The 19,183-nt window shown below is 38.3% G+C and overlaps 1 protein-coding gene across 1 annotated transcript in view; it reads right to left on the bottom strand.

Moving 5' to 3' along the window:
• Window positions 1-2,857: 2,857 nt before the first annotated feature.
• Window positions 2,858-19,183, bottom strand: part of NELL1 (neural EGFL like 1) — a 478,454-nt gene continuing 462,128 nt past the window's right edge. Inside the window, exons 14-16 of the mRNA XM_070761843.1 lie at window positions 14,258-14,434; window positions 9,139-9,363; window positions 2,858-3,763 (exon numbers count right to left, since the gene is read on the bottom strand). Coding sequence (XP_070617944.1) covers window positions 3,713-3,763; window positions 9,139-9,363; window positions 14,258-14,434 — 453 coding nt within the window. The 3' untranslated portion in view covers window positions 2,858-3,712. The remainder of the gene's footprint in view (window positions 3,764-9,138; window positions 9,364-14,257; window positions 14,435-19,183) is intronic.

The following is a 19,183-nucleotide window of genomic DNA, read 5'->3' as shown; positions in this document are numbered from 1 at the left end:
CATAACCCTAGACTTTTCATAATATTAAGTAATATCTGTTTAGCAAAGTGATTCTTGAAACCTATTTGGAGCAAGATGCTGCCTATCCTTTCTTCCTTATCAGTATCCAAATGAAAGCATCCTCAGTGAAGATCAAAAAAGTAGTAATGGTACCCAAGATTGTGCAAAGTTCCAACTGTAAAAAAAAGTCATGGAACTTTTTGTAAACGATAACTGGAGTGAGAGTGTTGTATAGAGAAATATGAAAGACTAATCATGACCACAATGGAGTTAACGGCGGATGAATTTGATGGAACTTGCTGAACTTGGGCGAACTGAGTTCTGTGATCAAAGAAAAGACAATATCTAAGTTTATTACTGACTGGAACTATTATTTGCATGAAAGAGAAGAAATAGATCTATGAGTTAGGGTTTTGATGATTAGAGAGATTAAATTATAGAAAGAAGAGAGTTGTAACCATAGAATATGAAGTAAATCTGAGTATAAGTTATTGTATTTTTACTTGCTGTAAAGAAAATCGGAAGTTACTTTTTTGCATCTTTTTTAATTTATTCCCCCATTTTTTGCATTTTTAGCTTTTGCTTTCATTTCTTTCCTTTTCTATTTCTTGATATTTGTCTGTATTTGTCTTAAATGATCTTTTAAAAATATAATAAAAATTATACAAAAGGGATTTTGCAAATCCCTACCTCATCTTTATCTATGTGTATGACACATGTGAAGGATGGGTGGAATTTCAATTGCACAATTGTGGCTGCCAACTTCATTTTCCCAAGCTCTTCCCCTCTCTCCCATCCCACCAGACCACGCTCTCACACTGACCACTCTTTTTTTTTTTTTAGGAGGCAGGTTTGTATTTCTTGGTTGCAAACATTATGCAGTTCTGTGCAGGATCTAGTTCTGAATAGTCCCGCAGGTTTTTTTTTATCAAAGATAATAAAAGGAAATTAAACAGAATAAGGACCACAAATGCTTTGAAAACACAGTGATTCAAGCCAGGAGTAATAGTGCCAGCAAGCCACCTTCCTTCTACTTTATAGGAATGCCAGGCTGCAACAACTGAATTTTCCCAAAAGAAAGAGAGGTATGAATTTGATATGTATGCTGAGAACAAGGAAAATTAGATAGAAGGAAAGATTGTAAACACCCTTACAGATGTTATACCTTGTCCGATTTCTTTGCCTTGCCCAATATGCAGGATTTACCTGCTCCAGCCTTAACCGTAGATGTATATGAGAAAGACATGTTTGCATGTGTGAATGTGAATCTGGCCAGAAAGGCCAGAGCCCACATTCGTCAAAAAAGTCAGGATGAGGACAAAAAAATTAAATTCATATGAATTGAATTAGTAATTACTGAATGAAATTAATTGCCTGAAAAGTAAGGCACTGATTTGTAAAATTAATTGCTTCCCCTATTTGCATATACAAACTATTCTCTTTTATACATGGATACTGACAGATAGTTAACACACCATAGACTTCTCTCGTTCCAGGAGAATCATGAAAAACCAAACCAAATGAACAGAATGAAGAATAGGTACGTACAGCTGGAAAGCGACCGAAAAACAAATCTATCTCTCTCTCTCCCCATCTCTGTCTCTGCCTATGTCTGTCCCTCTGTATTTTGTCTCTCTCTCTCTCTCTCTCTCTCTCTCTCTCTCTCTCTCTCTCTCTCTCTCTCTCTCTCTCTCTGTATTTGTGTGTGTGTTTGTGTGGTTTATAGAAAGAAAACATTCCTATCAGGTATGAATGCTTAAGAGTTTTAAATGTTCTTCTGTCTTGATGAAATTCTATAAATGCTAACCAGTGTTCAAGGGAAACAAGGCAAAAGCATCCTCCCTGAGGGGTTTTTATGTATTGCAAGAGAATGCCAGTTTCTGCCTTTGTATTTTGAACCTGAGGTTCTAGAAAAATAAGGGGCAAAGGAGATGCTGTGGACTTTGTTCCTTCAATGAGTCAAAAGGAGGAAGCTTTCAATCTTTTTCCAGATTCTGTTCTAGACACTTATTTGCATTATTTATGGTAAATGTCTCCACCTTTTACCTGCCTGGTCACTTTCAACCATGGCTGCATCCCTTTACTAAAGTAAAGCAGCTTTCCATTTCAAAGGTAACCATTCCGGAGAGTGGAGAGGGAAAACTTTGTTTTCCTTTCACTTATATCCAGTGGGGTTGGTTGTTTTTTTTTTTTAGATGTGCCATATTACATCGCTTATAGATCTAAAGATAAGGTTCAGCATTTCTTGTGGCTATGCATCTGAATGTAGGAGATTTCACTTTTCAGTTCCCATGTAGTCATATATTGTATAGTACATGCTATGTGGAAGGAAGAGAATTGTGCATGGAAACCAGTTGGATATCAGTAGCTGTCAGTTCTAGGCTGAGACAGAGCTTGCATTAGTAATACCAAAGCCTTAGCTTTGTTACCTTAGCAGATTATCTATCCTTAAAGCTTAACCTTTATGCACATTTCAAATGTTTAATTACAATTTTGGCCCAAACCTATGACTTTAAGTAGCATTTTGAAGACAACTAACTTAATACATGACATTTGGGTGAGTGTCAAAAGATGGATAATAGAGCCAAGGGGGCAAGGTATTACATGGAAAGAAAATTGGAACTGGGAGGCTACGAGTCTGCCTGATATGATCGACTAAAATTATAGGTAATTGCAGTGACATTTACATCTTTCTTAAAACTTGTAACATGGAACAGATGAAGAACTTGTTCATTACATCATTTGTGATGGAGAATGATAGATGTTATTACACCAAAGCAACTATTCAAGAGATATATTATAAACTCGAGTACATTGGTGTAAACAATATGAAAAAAATCACTTTTCACATACAATCTTGTAAATGTAAAGCCCTTTGATTGCTTTATTGAATGCTACACAACCCTGTATGAATTCCACCTACATTCAATATTTACTGTCTGACTTGTAAATGACAAAACATTTTCTAAACTTAACGTGGCCTGGTGTTCTGATTAAGCTCAGGATTGCTGCTGAGAAAAACAATATAATTCTCTATTTCTTCTTTCACTCTGGAAAGTTTATTTGTCTACAAAAGAAAGTATTTTTGCCACCTCATTAAACTTGCGACATTATTCCTTCTTATTTATTTGCTTTCATAAAGATAGGCTGGGATTTGATTATTTTCAGCCAGTAGAAGTCAAATGTACCTTGGAATGTTTTATAATGTTTGAAATATAAGTACTATGCAATTTGACTGTACATACATACATATTTTCATAAATACATCTGACAGGGACCTCCGAAACTAAATAGGCAATAATATGAGACAAAACCACAGGCAGCCTTATTTTGTAGAACTTTGATCTAAACCTAAAAGAAAACAGGAAATTCCATTGTGATCTTTCTACAAAATTAAACAAATCAATTCACTGCATTTTACTGATGGAATAATTTTAATGCATTTGCAAAATGATTTGACAAAAAAAGATGTAATTTACAACACTCAAAACTTTTAACAACCATTGATTTATAAGCATTTTACTGTAAAAGTAGAGAGAAGCCTAGCAAGTGTAGTGACAGGTCCCAAAGGCAACTCCCAAATATCTTCCTCAGAGACTCAGATCATTGTCTGTCGTACAAAACTTCCACCTCTTACTTACACTGCATTTGTTTGGAAAGTGGAAAATTGCATCAGTTTTCCTCACAAAAAGGATTGTCCCAGTTTAATACTTCAGTTATTGCGAAGACATTCTAAATCCACCGAACAACAGACATTTCCATTCTGTGTTGAATGGGAAGGAAAAGATAAAAAGGAGGCATTAATACTAGTAATACAAGTGAAGAAAATAAATCTTCTCATATGGACACTAACAACCTGAATCTTTAACATGAGCACTTGTAAACCTATTTCTAATGTAAGAGAGATCAAGAAAGCATTTTCACTTTGCTGTTAAGATTGTTGTTTCATTCATTCATGAAACAGGAATGTTGTGAATTTGACCTTTCTTTACAAATATTAGAAATGATGTGACAAATCTTCTTACATGAAGAACATTGCTAAGGTTATATTTGCCCCAGTTACTGTGGCAAGAAAAAAAGAATGGGGCATATAATAGGGTGTCAAACTGGAAAAGATATACAAAAGGAGAACCAAAGTATCTATGTATTACCTCATCTTCTGTATGAGGAATGGTACAGCATTGGTACTTTGATTTAGATAAATGGAAATAAGGGGAACTGGCAAAATACTCTAAAAGTATGGGTGGTATGAGGCAAGAGGTTACCTGAACTTTTTAAAAAAATCAATAGAGTGATGATAGAATACAGCTAAATGGGGCTACCTTTGAAGAGTGTTCAGAAACTTCAACTCACCCAAAATGCAACCGCACGAGCAGTCTTGGGCCTTCCAAGAAATGCCCACATCTCACCATCACTCTGCGGACTGCATTGGCTACCAATCTGTTTCAAAGTGTTGGTTATGACCTATAAAGCCCTACATGGCACAGGACCAGACTATCTCTGAGACCGCCTTCTGCCGCAGGAATCCCAGCGACCGGTGAGGTCCCACAGAGTTGGTCTCCTTAGGGTCCCATCGACCAAACAATGTCAGCTGGCGAGACCCAGGAGAAAAGCCTTCTCTGTGGGGGGCCCGGCCCTCTGGAATCAGCTCCCTCCAGAGATTTGCACTGCCCCAACCCTCCTCACCTTCCGGAAGAGTTTAAAAACTCATCTTTTCCATCAGGCCTGGGGTTCCTTAGATCTTCCCCCCTGACCAATAAATTCTTTAGTTTGGTTGTTGAACGAATGATATAAATGTTTTTTTCTTTTTAATTAGAATTTTAAAGACTGATTTTTAATGTATTAATTGGATTACTATTATTCTTGTTTTTTCGGTACATGCTGTGAACTGCCCCGACTCCTCGGAGAGGGGCGGCATACAAATTCAAATTCAAATAAATAAATAAGTAAGTAAGTAAGTAAGTAAGTAAATAAGTAAATAAGTAAATAAGTAAATAAGTAAATAAGTAAATAAGTAAATAAGTAAATAAGTAAATAAGTAAATAAGTAAATAAGTAAGTAAATATGTATATAAACAAACAAACAAATAAATACATATTTTTAAAAAATCAGAACAGATAAAAGGAAGTCCTTCTTCACATAACATCCAATGAACATCTTTAATTTGTAATCCTATGATATAATGAGAGCAACTTACTTAGATTGGTTTAAAAGGAAATTAGACATATGAAGAATAAGCATTATGCTATAAAAAGGGAATGCAATTTTATTCTGTTCCTGCATGTCTTCCCATAGGGTTAGCTTTTGATTAATTCAGTACAGTTCTTGTGTTCTTATTTCCATGGCATATTGCCAACGGTAAAGATGATATACTGTTTCAGTTAATATACTGTCAGGATGGATGCATTATTTTTATGCTCAAGGAGTCAGATAAAATGTACTTTATCTTAAAGAATTACACATGAATATTTTTTTCAGAAACATTCTTTCTTCTATGATTCTCTATTGAAATTAATTTAGCTTGCTGGATTCATTCCACTAAACTTGGGATGGACAATTTTGGCTGGGGGCCCCATCCAACCCTTACAACCTTTTAAAGAACTACAAATTATACAAGATATTATTAAAAGGTGTATGAATATTTTTTAATCTTTGTTTTTGCAGAGTTTTCCTCCACTGCAAAAATAGAAAACAGAGCTGAGTCCCAGTTTTGTGGATTAATAATGAACATGGGCACAGTCCTTTGGATACAGAATGAAAGGCATCTGCCACCTAATTCAAATAAAATTAAGACTGTTGTGTTGGACATTTATATTGTTGCCGGGATTTTGAAATCCCTTAATTAATGTCAACAGAATACAGTATATTGAAGGAGAAGTAAGACTTCAATGTTTTCACTGGTTTTTTGCCTATATTTTCCTATTGGATGATTTATTTTTAAATAAATGGAAATATTGGCAACCAGCTCAGTGAATTAAAGATCTTTAAAATCCTTTTTTGCTTCGTTAAAAAAATCTCAATGTATTCTGCTTTTTATGATTAATCATTTATCAATGACATACTGATTGCTAATTGCAAAATTTTTCCTGTTTCTCTGTCCAACTACTGATATTAATCTTTTTATTTTTAATACTTAATCTAAAAAATTGGGAGGAGGAATAAAAAAAAATCTCATTAATTTGGAAGCCATAGCTTCCCTGACCTTTGTTCTTCTTGATTCGCCATTTTTAGGGGGAAAAGAGAGGGTTCTTCTACTTAGTATTTGCTAATTTAATGTATATATGGCCATGATGGCAAAGCTATGGGCACCTGAGCTGTTGACCTGGCTCAGCTCCAACATGCATGCATGCGTCACCCAGCTGATTTCTGTCTATGTCCCCACCACCTCTCCCTTTCCAGGATTCTCCACGTGGCCCATTTTGGATGCCAGAAAAGTACAGAGCTTGAACAGAGGTTCTGGGAACGTGTTTTTGCCTCCAGAGAGCCTCTGGGGGGGAGGGAAGCAGAGGAGGCAAAAAAAATGGGGCTACTAGAAGTCTGGAAATGGCTGTTTCTGGCTCTGGAGGCTTCAGTGAGGCCTGCCAGATGCAAAATGGAGCATATGTGATGGGAGAGCACGCGGGGATTGTGGATGCATGGGGGTAGGGCAGCCTGGGGGTCATGCATGTGTGCAAAGGGGGGAAGGGGGCATGGGAGAGCATTGAATTATAGGTGTGGGCATGTGTGTGTTCTTTCGGCACTCGAGCAATTGCATTGTTCTAGTTCCGCCTTCTAGGGTAATATTCCCAGTTTTGCATAATTTTATTATGGAATATCTATCTACCTACTTATCTATCTATCTATCTATCTATCTATCTATCTATCTATCTATCTATCTATCTATCTATCTATCTATCTATCTACCGTATTTTTCGCTCCATAAGACGCAGTTTTTTTCCTCCCAAAGTAGGATGAAAAATCAGCCTCGTCTTATGGAGCGAAGATGCAGGCAGGGAGGGGGGGGGAGGCTGCGAATTCGGAAGCGCCATCCCGCCGGCTGGCTGGCTAGCTGCTGCCTGGCCCACCGTTCCCCGTAAGCTGCGCCCGTGAGAAGGCGTGCAACCCCAAATACACCCGAGCGCCCTTTTCCACGGGCGTGCGCTCCCCATCCCCCTGCCAGCCCATGGGGAGGTGGGCGGGGGCGGGGAGGTGTGGCAGTAGGAGTAAAGGGAGCTGCGGCCGCCCCTGCCTCCCCACGGTGCCTCCGGCCAAATGCGCCCCTGGCTTCTCCATGCTGCCCTATTGCCCGCCCGATCCGCCTCCTCTCCTCCTCTGCCACCTCCTGCATTGGGGCGCGATCTGCCCCCTCTCCAACGTCGCTGCCTTCTGCCTTGGGGCGCGATCCACCCCCCTCTCCTCCGCCGCCGCCTTCTGCCTTGGGGCGCGATCCGCCCCCTCTCCTCCTCCGCCGCCCCCTGCCTTGGGCGAGCAATCCGGGAGTCCGGGACAGGGTGGCTTTACGCCATGAAGAGAAAACGGCCGACTTTTCCCTGCTGCCGGAGCCGTTTCCTCTTCATGGCGCAAAGCCACACAGTCCCGGACTCCGGGATTGCTCGCCCAAGGCAGGAAGCGGCGGAGGAGGAGAGGGGGCGGATCGCGCCCCAAGGCAGAAGGCGGCGGAGGAGGAGGAGAGGGGGCGAATCGCGCCCCAAGGCAGAAGGCAGCCATCTGCCCAGACAGAAAGGAAACAAGAGAGAGAAAGTGAGAAGAAGAGAGAGAAAGAGGGGGAGAGAGAGAGAAAGAGAGAGGGGGAGAGAGAGAAAGAGAGGGAGAGGGAGAAAGAGAGTGGGAGAGGGGGGAGAGATAGCAAGAGAGGGAGAGAGAGAAAGAGAGAGGGAGAGGGGGGAGAGATAGCAAGAGAGAGAGAGAGAAAGAGAGAGAGAGGGAAAGGGGGAGAGAGGGGGGAGAGAAAGAGAGAGGGAGGGAGAGAGAGGAGATAAAGAAAGAGGAGAGAGAGAAAGGAAGAGAAAGAAAGAAAGAGGGATAGAAAGAGAGAGAGAGTGAGAGATGCTCAGTGAGCCTTTCTTTGAAGTTGCCTTTCTTTCTTTCTTTCCTTCTTTCTTTTTCTCTCTTGCTCTCTTGCTCTTTCATTCTTTTTTCTTTCTCTTGCTTTCTTTCTTTCTCTCCTTCCTTCCCTCATTCCATTTCTTTCATTCCCCCTCTCTATTTTTATTTCTCTTTCATTTTCTTTCTTTCTCTCTTTCTTGCTTTCTTTCTTGCTCTTTTTCTTTCTCTCTTTTACCTTTCCTTCCTCTATTTCTTCTTTTCTTTCTCCTTCCTACCTTCTTCCCTCCCTCCCTTCAGTCCTTCCTCTTTACTCTCCCCTTTCATAAGTTTCCTTGCTTCCTTCCTCTGTTCCTGTCCCTTCCCCCTTTCTTTCTTTCTTTCTTTCTTTCCTTCCTTCCTTCCTTTCCTCCCTCCATTTCTTGCTTTCCTTTTCCTTCCTCCCTTCTTCCCTCACTCCCTTCTTTCACTCCTTCCTCTCTTCCTCTCCCCTTTTTGGCTCAAAATATTTTTTTTCTATTTTCCTCCTCTAAAATCTAGGTGCGTCTTATCAGCAGGTGCGTCTTATAGAGCGAAAAATACGGTATTTATTGTTAGAGTTGGAAGGGACCATGCGGGTCATCAAGTCCAACCCCCTGCCTAAGCAGGAACCCTATAGCATCCCAGCCAAATGGCGGTCCAATTTCCTCTTAAAAATGACCAGAGTATTGGAGTTCACAATGTCCGCTGGTAGGTTGTTCCACTGGTTGATTGTTCTGACCGTCAGGAAGTTCTTCCTTATTTCCAGGTTGAATCTGTCCTTGGTCAGCTTCCAGCTGTTGTTCCTCGTCTGGCCCTCCGGTGCCCTGGAGAATAAAGTGATCCCCTCCTCTCTGTGGCAACATCACGTATACCTGTAGACTGCTATCATGTCTGCTCTGGCCCTCCTTTTCTCTAGGCTATCCATGCCCAGTTCCTGCAGTCTCTCTTCGTAAATCATTGTACTGCACCATCTTACTACTGTTTATAATTAAATAGAAAAGTTCTTCTTTAAAAAAAACCCAGTCTCATGTATACTCTATGCTACAGTAGCATGTTTTACCCCTATATAAATACCTTGCATCTGCAGGTTGTACAAGGCGATCCAAGCATTGTCCATACTGAGCCACTTAGCCGTGTTATTCCATAGTCATCTAAACAGGTTTTTTGGATGTCATATATACCATCATCAGCCAAACAAGGATCACTGACACAATGAGGGCAACATTCTCCTTCTGACATTGTTGTGTAATCACAATTCAGGGCTGGACATGCAAGTGGCCAACAATCCACTTCACCTTCCTATGAAAAGCAAAACAGATCCATTAACACACAAACTGCCTCATGAAAGGTAGAAAGCATCAAAAACAACTTTTCTAGCAATCAAAATATCAATATTATTACTGAATGATTATACAAAAATAATAATTAGACTGCAATCTTGACCCAACATTGGAATTAAACCAGAGCAAAATTGGATAGTTTTGAATTGCATAGATGACATAAGCTATAAAATAATTAAGTGAAACTTGGTCCATAGATCTGGGTTCTTTGACCAAAATATGTTTTGTCTAAATGTGATAAGATAGCCCATGCAATGTTCCATTGGCTGGATCTCAGATTGTATTAAAAATATCAGATTTTACACACACACACACACACACACACACACACACACACAATTCTATAAATTAAATTAATGGAATTGCGTTACTGAATGAATTCTAATTCAGTTATGTCTAATGTATGTTAAAAATGTGATGACAGGATAGGATAGGCAAGAATAGAATAGAATAGAATAAAATAGAATAAAATAGAGTAGAATAGAATAGAATAGAATAGAATAGAATAGAATAAATAGAACAGAACAGAACAGAATTATTAATTGGTCAAGTATGATTGGACACAAGGAATTTGTCTTTGGTGCATAAACTCTCAATGTAAAATCTACTGAATGCTAATAATTAACAGAGTTATTCTATATATAAAAAGTGTGTGTGTGTGTGTGTGTGTGTGTCTAAAACATATTTTTGCTGATAATGAAAATGAAGGGAGACATTATCAGTAAAAGTATCTTACACACATATGCAATAATCTGTTGCCTATAAAATTAATTGCATGGATGGCCCCTCAAGGGGCCAAGAGGCAAAAAAGAAAACAGTATGCTTCCTCCCATATTTGGGTATACCAGGGTGATTCAACAGAAAATAAACCAAACACACACACAATTTCTTATATATAAAATAACCCTGTATGTATGTATGCATGTATATATACAAAATATATACTATACATAATAAATAATAAATACACAACATATATATAATTTGGAAATCCAAATGATATAATGTAGAATCTTCCATATATCTAAAAGTATTATTAGATTGTTTTAGCTGGAGTTTTGTGGATACTCTGTTTTCCTATTTGTAAGCAACGAATATTTCCCTTCCTGTATTACAGTATATAAAGGTCGACAAATTCTTTCAATAATCTTGGACAAAGTTAATCTGATTCTTAAATGTTAAGTTAACCCAAAATCAACAGATATTCTTTGGCTGTGTTTTTGCAGGCTCTAAATTCAATCCTGACTCTTAATCTCAACCTTTTATAGTTGCCTTCTTGCTAGAGAAGATAGAATCTGAACTCATCATTGAATATGTCATGGTTCCGACTAACAAACCCAAGCAAATCAGAACTCTGAGACTGAAAGCTTTCTCTTTATTGAGTACATCATATCGGCACAATTAAGTATACCCTGCTGTTCTGTTCGGGTCGTATGTGACCCGAAGCCAAGTTTGAGTCCCTGTAAAAAAATTTCCCTGCATATCTGAAACTTGAAATTTCATGTAGGTTCATCATTTCATGGGTTCTCTCTATGAGAATTTTTTTGGGGGGGTGGGGGGCTTAGTTTTTGCTGGGCAAAAAAAGTTACAAATCTTATGTTCCTGGGTCACCCTGACCCGGACCGAAAACTCTTCATTTGCAGTGCTTATGTTTGGTCTTTTTGAAAGCTTTTTTCACTTGGAAAGTAGTCTGAACATTTCTGCACACAATGATATGAAAATTGAAATGAAAAAAGTAAATCTTATTGGTTTATTTTGCAGATATAATGCACGCCCCCCCGTTTTTGTGAAATTTTTTTCAATTTATGGATAGTTTTGCTTGCAAAATGCATTCTATTTTACTAAAGTTGGTGTGGGATTGGTAGCTTGAACATTTCTGAATATAAGAAAAATATAAAGGAACTGAAAAAAATGATTCTTATTGGTTTTTTAACATCAGAAATAAGGCCTCCCCCCCCCCTTGGCTGCTTGCAACCATTTTCACTTTTTATTTTTTTATGCTCCAAATCCGAAATATTCTTTAAAATCTTAGGCATTCATTTACTCAATTTAACAATTCTGATCATCAAAAAATATTTTTGGGGTGGTGGCTAATTGTTTTCTGGGCAAAAAAAAATCATAACTTTGAATCTGTTTCTGTTCGTATGTGACCGGACCAAAAATATTTTTTTTAGGTACTTGAATTTGATCTTTTTGAAAACTTTTTCAACTGGAAAACTAGTTTGAACATTTATGAACATAATGATATGAAAATTGAACTGGAAAAATTGAGACTTATATTTTTATTTTGATCAAAAAGCCCCTCCCCCCATCCTTTTTAAATTTCGTGTCAATTTCTATTTTTTAAGGCTACAAATCCCTAAGGAATTTTCCCCCAAAAGGTTTGATATACTAAATTGAACATTTCTGAATATAAGAAAAATATAAATGAACTGAAAAAAATGGTTCTTATTGGTTTATTTTTGCCACAAAAGGGCCACCCCCCCTCGGCCTTGCTGTGTGCCATTATTGTCACTGTTTATACATATTTGTCTAGAAATATTTGGAATATCCTTTTGAAAATCAACCACATTGTAGCCAGAGAACTAATTTTATGAAACAAATCCATTTTACTAAAAAAAGTATGTAAGTTTGAAATTAACAGCATAATGTTTATATAAATTGAAATAATTGAGGCATACTTTATGTGCAAAATAAACCAATATGCATCAATTTTTCCAGTTCAATTTTCATATCATTATGTTCAGAAATGTTCAAGCTACCAATCCCACACCAACTTTAGTAAAATAGAATGTATTTTGCTAGCAAAACTATCCATAAAGTGAAGACTATTTAAAAAAAACGGGGGGGCGTGCATTTCATCAACAAAATAAACCAATATGCATCAATTTTTCCAGTTCAATTTTCATATCATTATGTTCAGAAATGTTCAAGCTACCAATCCCATACCAACTTTAGTAAAATAGAATGCATTTTGCAAGCAAAACTATCCATAAATTGAAAAATTTTTCACAAAAACAGGGGGGGCGTGCATTATATCCGCAAAATAAACCAATAAGATTTACTTTTTTCATTTCAATTTTCATATCATTGTGTGCAGAAATGTTCAGACTACTTTCCAAGTGAAAAAAGCTTTCAAAAAGACCAAACATAAGCACTGCAAATGAAGAGTTTTCGGTCCGGGTCAGGGTGACTCGGGAACATAAGATTTGTTACTTTTCTTAAACAGAACAGCAGTATACCCAATAAAATAGTTCCTTGAAAAAGATCTCAGTCTCAGAGTTCTTATTTGCTTGGATTTGCTAATCAAAACCTTGACAAAATATGGCTTTCCCTTTATTTTTTATCAATATCTTTCTCTAATGATATTCTAATGTTCACTATTTTAGAGTCACAGAAATTTACCTTCTCTGCAACTTATCCTATACATTGTACAAACATTTGATTCAGATATTCAAGATCCAGGACTGCAGAGAAATTTATCTCTTTCTCCCTAGAGATATCACAGTTAGTAATACATTTACTAGTTATGCAAAATACTAATTTGGAAATGAAAACAAGAAAAAGAAAAAGCCTTATACATCACTTCATCACATCTACTTATTTTAATAAAGCAAAATGCTACATGATCATTTATAAACACCAAGAAATAATTACAAAGTATTATGAATTCCCACTGTAACTGTCATCTAAGAATATGTTAGTAAATAATTTATTACACCGCTCTCTAGCAAGTACAAAAGATTTACTCTAGCCTTGTATAATTAAAAGCAAAATGGAATTGAAGCAAGGTGGGTGTCTTAGCCTCTGGAGGTAAAAACCATTCAGGGACAAGGATGGCACACCCAAGAAAGTCCATGTTTGTTGAATTAGTTGGATTCAATGTATGATCCCTTTCAATTGTAACATTGTAAGATTTTAGTATAAGGAATATTCTCATTTCTTTAAAGAAGCAGCAATTGCATTGCAGAGATTAATAGCTTTGTAGTCAGTGTCTTACTCAAACTTGGAACTTTCCAAACAAATTTGAAAAAGTACACTATCAAATGTGTTCACTTAATAAGGAAATGTGCACATTATACTCCCTGCTATTATAATGTACTATGTGAGGAATTTGTTTCATTTGGAGTCCCAATATATGCAATTCTGGTTCCTATTATAATAGACAAAATGTTACATTAATTATATTTTTCATTTAAGTCATCTGCAGAAAGCTGTATCATTTAGGAAAAGCATTATCCTGACTCTGTCGACCTAGTAGGGAAAGTATTTGCTTCTGCTCCTTGGGATCCCTTAGAAGAACTGAATAGTTATTTTAAGCAAGGCCTTGATCAATCAAGAACCAAAAACAAAGAAACTGGTATAAGACTCTGATTGTATTAAATAGCTGCAATTGTCCTAGTTTGATTGGGAAAAGGAATTGTGTGACATTCAAATAAGAACTATTCTGCTGAGGTTTCTTACCACTTAGTTTAGCATTATATCAGATGGGAATCTGATTGTTCAGAATATTATTGAAGGTCCATTTTTTCTGTTGAGAGACATGATTAAATCTGCAATCCTTATATTCATTTGCCTAAGGGCATGCTCCAATGAACTCAATAAATAATTACTTTAAGCTGGTATATGTATGATTGTACTGCAATAGATTTAATTTTGACTGAGACATGCCCTTTCTTATTAAGTCTCTTGGCAACAACTATCTAAATAGGCTAGATGTTAAAAAAAGTACATAGCAATATTGTGTCAAAAAAGAACAGGCTTGTTCATAATGAACATTCTGAACTCTAGAATATGGTTTATCATTACAAACGTTAAGGTTCTTTAAACTTTTTTCCCTTTTACTTCCATACCAGACAGCGACATTGTTGACAACTGTGTGTCCAATTGTCACCACTTCGGTACAACTTATGCCCATTCTGATCTAAACATTGACTGGTCACTCTGGTATCGCATTCTGGGCAACAGAAGAAGTCAACACTGAGATTTTCACAATCACAAGCTGTCCTTCGACAGAAGATCTTGCCATCCTGTCAAGAAAATGAAGAAGCAATAACAGCAAATGCCACTAAATAAAAGGTTATAAATTAATACACTCATTGTGATGAGTCTGACAATGAGTTAGCAAGTCATATTTAGATGTTGCATTTATACTAACATTTATTTAATGTGTGACTTACTGAGACCTTTAATTAACACATCTATTAATGAAATATTTGTTTTGGATATCTGAAAAGGCAGCAATACTTAGCTCAAGAAATAACACAAAACAATCAAGCTGAAGCTTAGTGTCTACCATGAAAAAGAAATAGATGACATATTTTGCCTTCTAGATGTGTTAACTTCAACCATCTATGTGTCTAGCTTTCTTCAAAAGGGAAACAAAATGTACCCATTTTGTTTATCTTGCTAGTTGTAATTATGCCGTTGTTTTGTGGTTGGGGACTGGATTTCTTCTTTCAGTTTTTCTTCAGTTCAACCAGGAAAGCTGCAGGGACCAATCATGACCTGCAACTATTGGTTTATCTTACATCAATCAATAAGCTGGAGGTGAAGAGTTGAGAGCTAAGGGTAAGAAAGAATTTAAACACATGGCCAAAGAAAAGAAAACTAAATACTTGTCAGTCGGTGTAGTGATGCTCAGTCATCCAGATCATGGTTGTTCCAAAGGTGTTTTTTAAGGAGGTAACTGGAATTTCTTGTCAAAAAACTCATCCTGCAAAAGCACCTTTGGAATAACATGACCTGAATGACTAAGAATTTCTAAAGACTTTTAACTGCAATTTGGGATGAATGGTGTGGGAGTATGAACGGATTTTCAGAAAAAATTGCATACTACAGGAACCATTAGCACTACTCAGGCAACCTTGAGGACACAGGTAAACCTCCAGATGGCCTCTATGACCCTCTAAAAGTATGCAAATGACCAGCGGTCTGCAAGGAATATAAATCCTTCTATTCCCCACCACCTAGTCAGAACTGAAGAAGCTTCTTAGATGAGAAGTGTTGTTAGCCATCCCGAGTCCACGGAGAGGGGTGGCATACAAATCCAATCAAGAAATCAAGAAATCAAGAAATCAAGAAATCAAGAAATCAAGAAATCAAGAAATCAAGAAATCAAGAAATCAAGAAATCAAGAAATCAAGAAATCAAGAAATAAATCTTCAAAGAAAAAAAACAAGGAAGTCCAGTTGCCTCCTGAAAAAGCATCTTTGGAACTTATCAGACTCATTTATTTTTATTATATATACAAAACAATGTGAAATCACAGCTGCCAATTTTTTAAACTGGGGTTACTTTCAGACCTGCCTATTATATGTGTACTGTGCATTCCAGAGGGGTTTTTTTAGCCAGCAGCTGCACTTATTTGCAAGCAAAAATATAATCGAAGAACACTACTGTTATCAATAACAAACACCCACCAAAAACCAATCTACCATATGGTCTCGCTTGGTCTCGCTATGTAGGTGAAATGATGGCGGCTATAGAAAATCTTATCAAAATTTTAAAAGGAAGCATAATCTGCACTTGCCTGGCTGGGATTTCAATTCCAAGCTAGAAGAGATTCTACTTGAAAGGAATATTAATGAGCAAGTGATTTCTAAACTAAATTATTCTCAACTGGTGAGACATGAGCATTGTCCCCCTGGGATCTAACTTATCTTGTTGCTGGTTCGCTTCCTCCTGTGCCACATGTCTATGCACATGCTTTGCACACGCGGCATGTGGAATGGCAAAAATGTTGGAAACACCCCCCCCCCCGAAAAAAAGCTAAAAACAAGATGGCAACACATGTGCAGTGCCCAAAACCCGTTTTCACCAGTGGTTTGCTACCAGTCCAAATGGAGAGGAACCAGTCCAAATGGGAAGGAACCCATCTCTGGACTCATTCTTGTATATTACTGATTAATTTTCAATACTGTTTTTTTTAAATTAAAAAATCACCCTTTTACAAATTAGCTTTCCTGCCATGTGATCTCTTGTGGCTCTGAGGTGAAAAATTATCCCTAATTATATTACATGGATGCTTACAATTGCACTCACAGCTGCATTTGTAGCTTCCATGTGACATTGAAGACCTTATTTTATTAGTCTAAATGGAAGTTGGTTAGGATATGAAGATCAAAGAAAGGCCTCCTGATCCAGAAAAAGATGCAAGGCATCTGGGATGTAACAGACCCGCTAGAGTCCAGAAAGACCCCCAAATTGTCACACCAACACTCCGCAGTCTGCATTGGTTGCCGATAAGTTTCTGGTCACAATTCAAAGTGTTGGTTATGACCTATAAAGCCCTTCATGGCATCGGACCAGGTTATCTCCGGGACCGCCTTCTGCCGCACGAATCCCAGCGACCAATTAGGTCCCACAGAGTTGGCCTTCTCTGGGTCCCGTCAACTAAACAATGTTGTTTGGCGGGACCCAGGGGAAGAGCCTTCTCTGTGGCGGCCCCGGCCCTCTGGAACCAACTCCCCCCAGAGATTAGAATAGCCCCCACCCTTCTTGCCTTTCGTAAGCTTCTTAAAATCCACCTTTGTCGTCAGGCATGGGGGAATTAAGATATTCTTTCCCCCTCGGCTTCTACAATTTATGCATGGTACGTTCGTTTTTTAAAAAATTATTATTATTACTTGGATTTGTATGCTGCCCCTCTCCGAAGACTCGGGGCGGCTCACAACACGTGGAACAAATCATAAATAATCTGACAAATTTAAAATATTTAAAGATTTAAAAAACCCCATATGCTAACAGACACACACACAAGCATACCATGTATAAATTAAACATGCCCAGGGGGAGATGTTTCAGTTCCCCCATGCCTGACGGCAAAGGTGGGTTTTAAGGAGTTTACGGAAGGCAGGAAGAGTAGGGGCAGTTCTAATCTCCGGGGGGAGTTGGTTCCAGAGGGTCGGTGCCGCCACAGAGAAGGCTCTTCCCCTGGGGCCCGCCAACCGACATTGTTTAGTTGATGGGACCCGGAGAAGGCCCACTCTGTGGGACTTAATCAGTCGCTGGGATTCGTGCGGCAGGAGGCGGTCTCAGAGATATTCTGGTCCAATGCCATGAAGGGATTTAAAGGTCATAACCAACACTTTGAATTGTGACCGGAAACTGATCGGCAGCCAATGCAGACTGCGGAATGATGGTGAAACATGGGCATACCTAGGTAAGCCCATGACTGCTCTCGCAGCTGCATTCTGCACGATCTGAAGTTTCCGAACACTTTTCAGAGGTAGCCCCATGTAGAGAGCATTACAGTAGTCAAACCTCGAGGTGATGAGGGCATGAGTGACTGTGAGCAATGAGTCCCGGTCCAGATAGGGCCGCAACTGGTGCACCAGGCGAACCTGGGCAAACGCCCCCCTTGCCACAGCTGAGAGATGTTTTTCTAATGTGAGCTGTGGATCGAGGAGGACGCCCAAGTTGCGGACCCTCTCTGAGGGGGTCAATAATTCCCCCCCCAGGGTAATGGACGGACAGATGGGATTGTCCTTTGGAGGCAAAACCCACAGCCACTCCGTCTTATCCGGGTTGAGCTTGAGTCTGTTGACACCCATCCAGGCCCCAACAGCCTCCAGGCACCGGCACATCACTTCCACCGCTTCATTGACTGGGCATGGGGTGGAGATGTAAAGCTGGGTATCATCCGCATATTGATGATACCTCACCCCATGTCCTTGTATGTATGATTGGTATTTAAAATAAGGGTTTTTAGCTTCTTTAGTATTGGATTGTCGCACGTTGTTTTTATTGCTGTTGTTGGCCGCCCCGAGTCTACGGAGAGGGGCGGCATACAAATCCAATAAAATGAAAAAAATGAAAGTGAAAATTACATACCAGATCTATTCATTTTGGGCAGCACCATCCCATCCATAATTAAAGATGGTAGGTGACTGGCAGGTCATTTAATCTGCCACTGGCCAAGCCATTCAGTTTTGTTAGGGCTAAGCCTAAGCATGTTTTTTTCCCAATTTAGGAAGCTTACAGCATCCAGGCACTGGGACAGGACTTCCACTTCATCACCTATCTGGCCAAGAGTCAAGATGTGGAATTGCATATTATTGACGTGTAGAAGATATGTGACCCTATGGTGACAAATGATCTCTGCCTTAGCAGAGGGCTTGGACTAGATCTTTCCCCCTTTAGTAACAGTGACTAGAATTGCCCTAGCGTGTTTTAGCAACTGTAATATTTTATTAAATATAAAATAATTTAATTTTGGGGGGGAAACAACAACTCCTGAGCCTTTGAAAGAAATGGATACTTATTTTCCAATCTCCACAAACATTTATCTTTGCTTATCTAAGGGGAGAAAAAACACTGCAATTTAAAACAAAGTTAATGCTATAAAGTGATAAATATCAAACATATTAAATGTATTCGGCAAACTAGTTAATGTACTTTCTATATTTGGAATGATACATACCAGATAATGAAAGTATATAAATATATCTTGATTAGAAGTCAATTTTTAAAACAATATTTTGTATCTTGTTACTATGAGTATACATATTAATTTTATTGTATTATGGGGGAGGGAGAGAGAAAGAGACAGTGAGAGAGAGCTCTTTGTTGCTTTGAGTGTCAAATATATATGCATAAAATAACCTTACTAATTGCTAAATGCTAAGATGTGCATAAACTGAAAGGAGTAGAAGAAGGAAGGAAATAACCACAATGGCTGCTATTAGTATAAATCCAATTTAAACAGGCAGTTAAATAAGGCTTATTTGATTGCACCAAGGGGAATAAAGTCCAAACAGAAGGCACATTTCCCCCTA

The sequence above is a fragment of the Erythrolamprus reginae genome, chromosome 1 (genome assembly GCF_031021105.1).
Source record: "Erythrolamprus reginae isolate rEryReg1 chromosome 1, rEryReg1.hap1, whole genome shotgun sequence".
NCBI lineage: Eukaryota > Metazoa > Chordata > Lepidosauria > Squamata > Dipsadidae > Erythrolamprus > Erythrolamprus reginae.
Note: the sequence above shows the minus strand (reverse complement) of the source record. Positions and strands in the feature narration are given on the sequence as shown.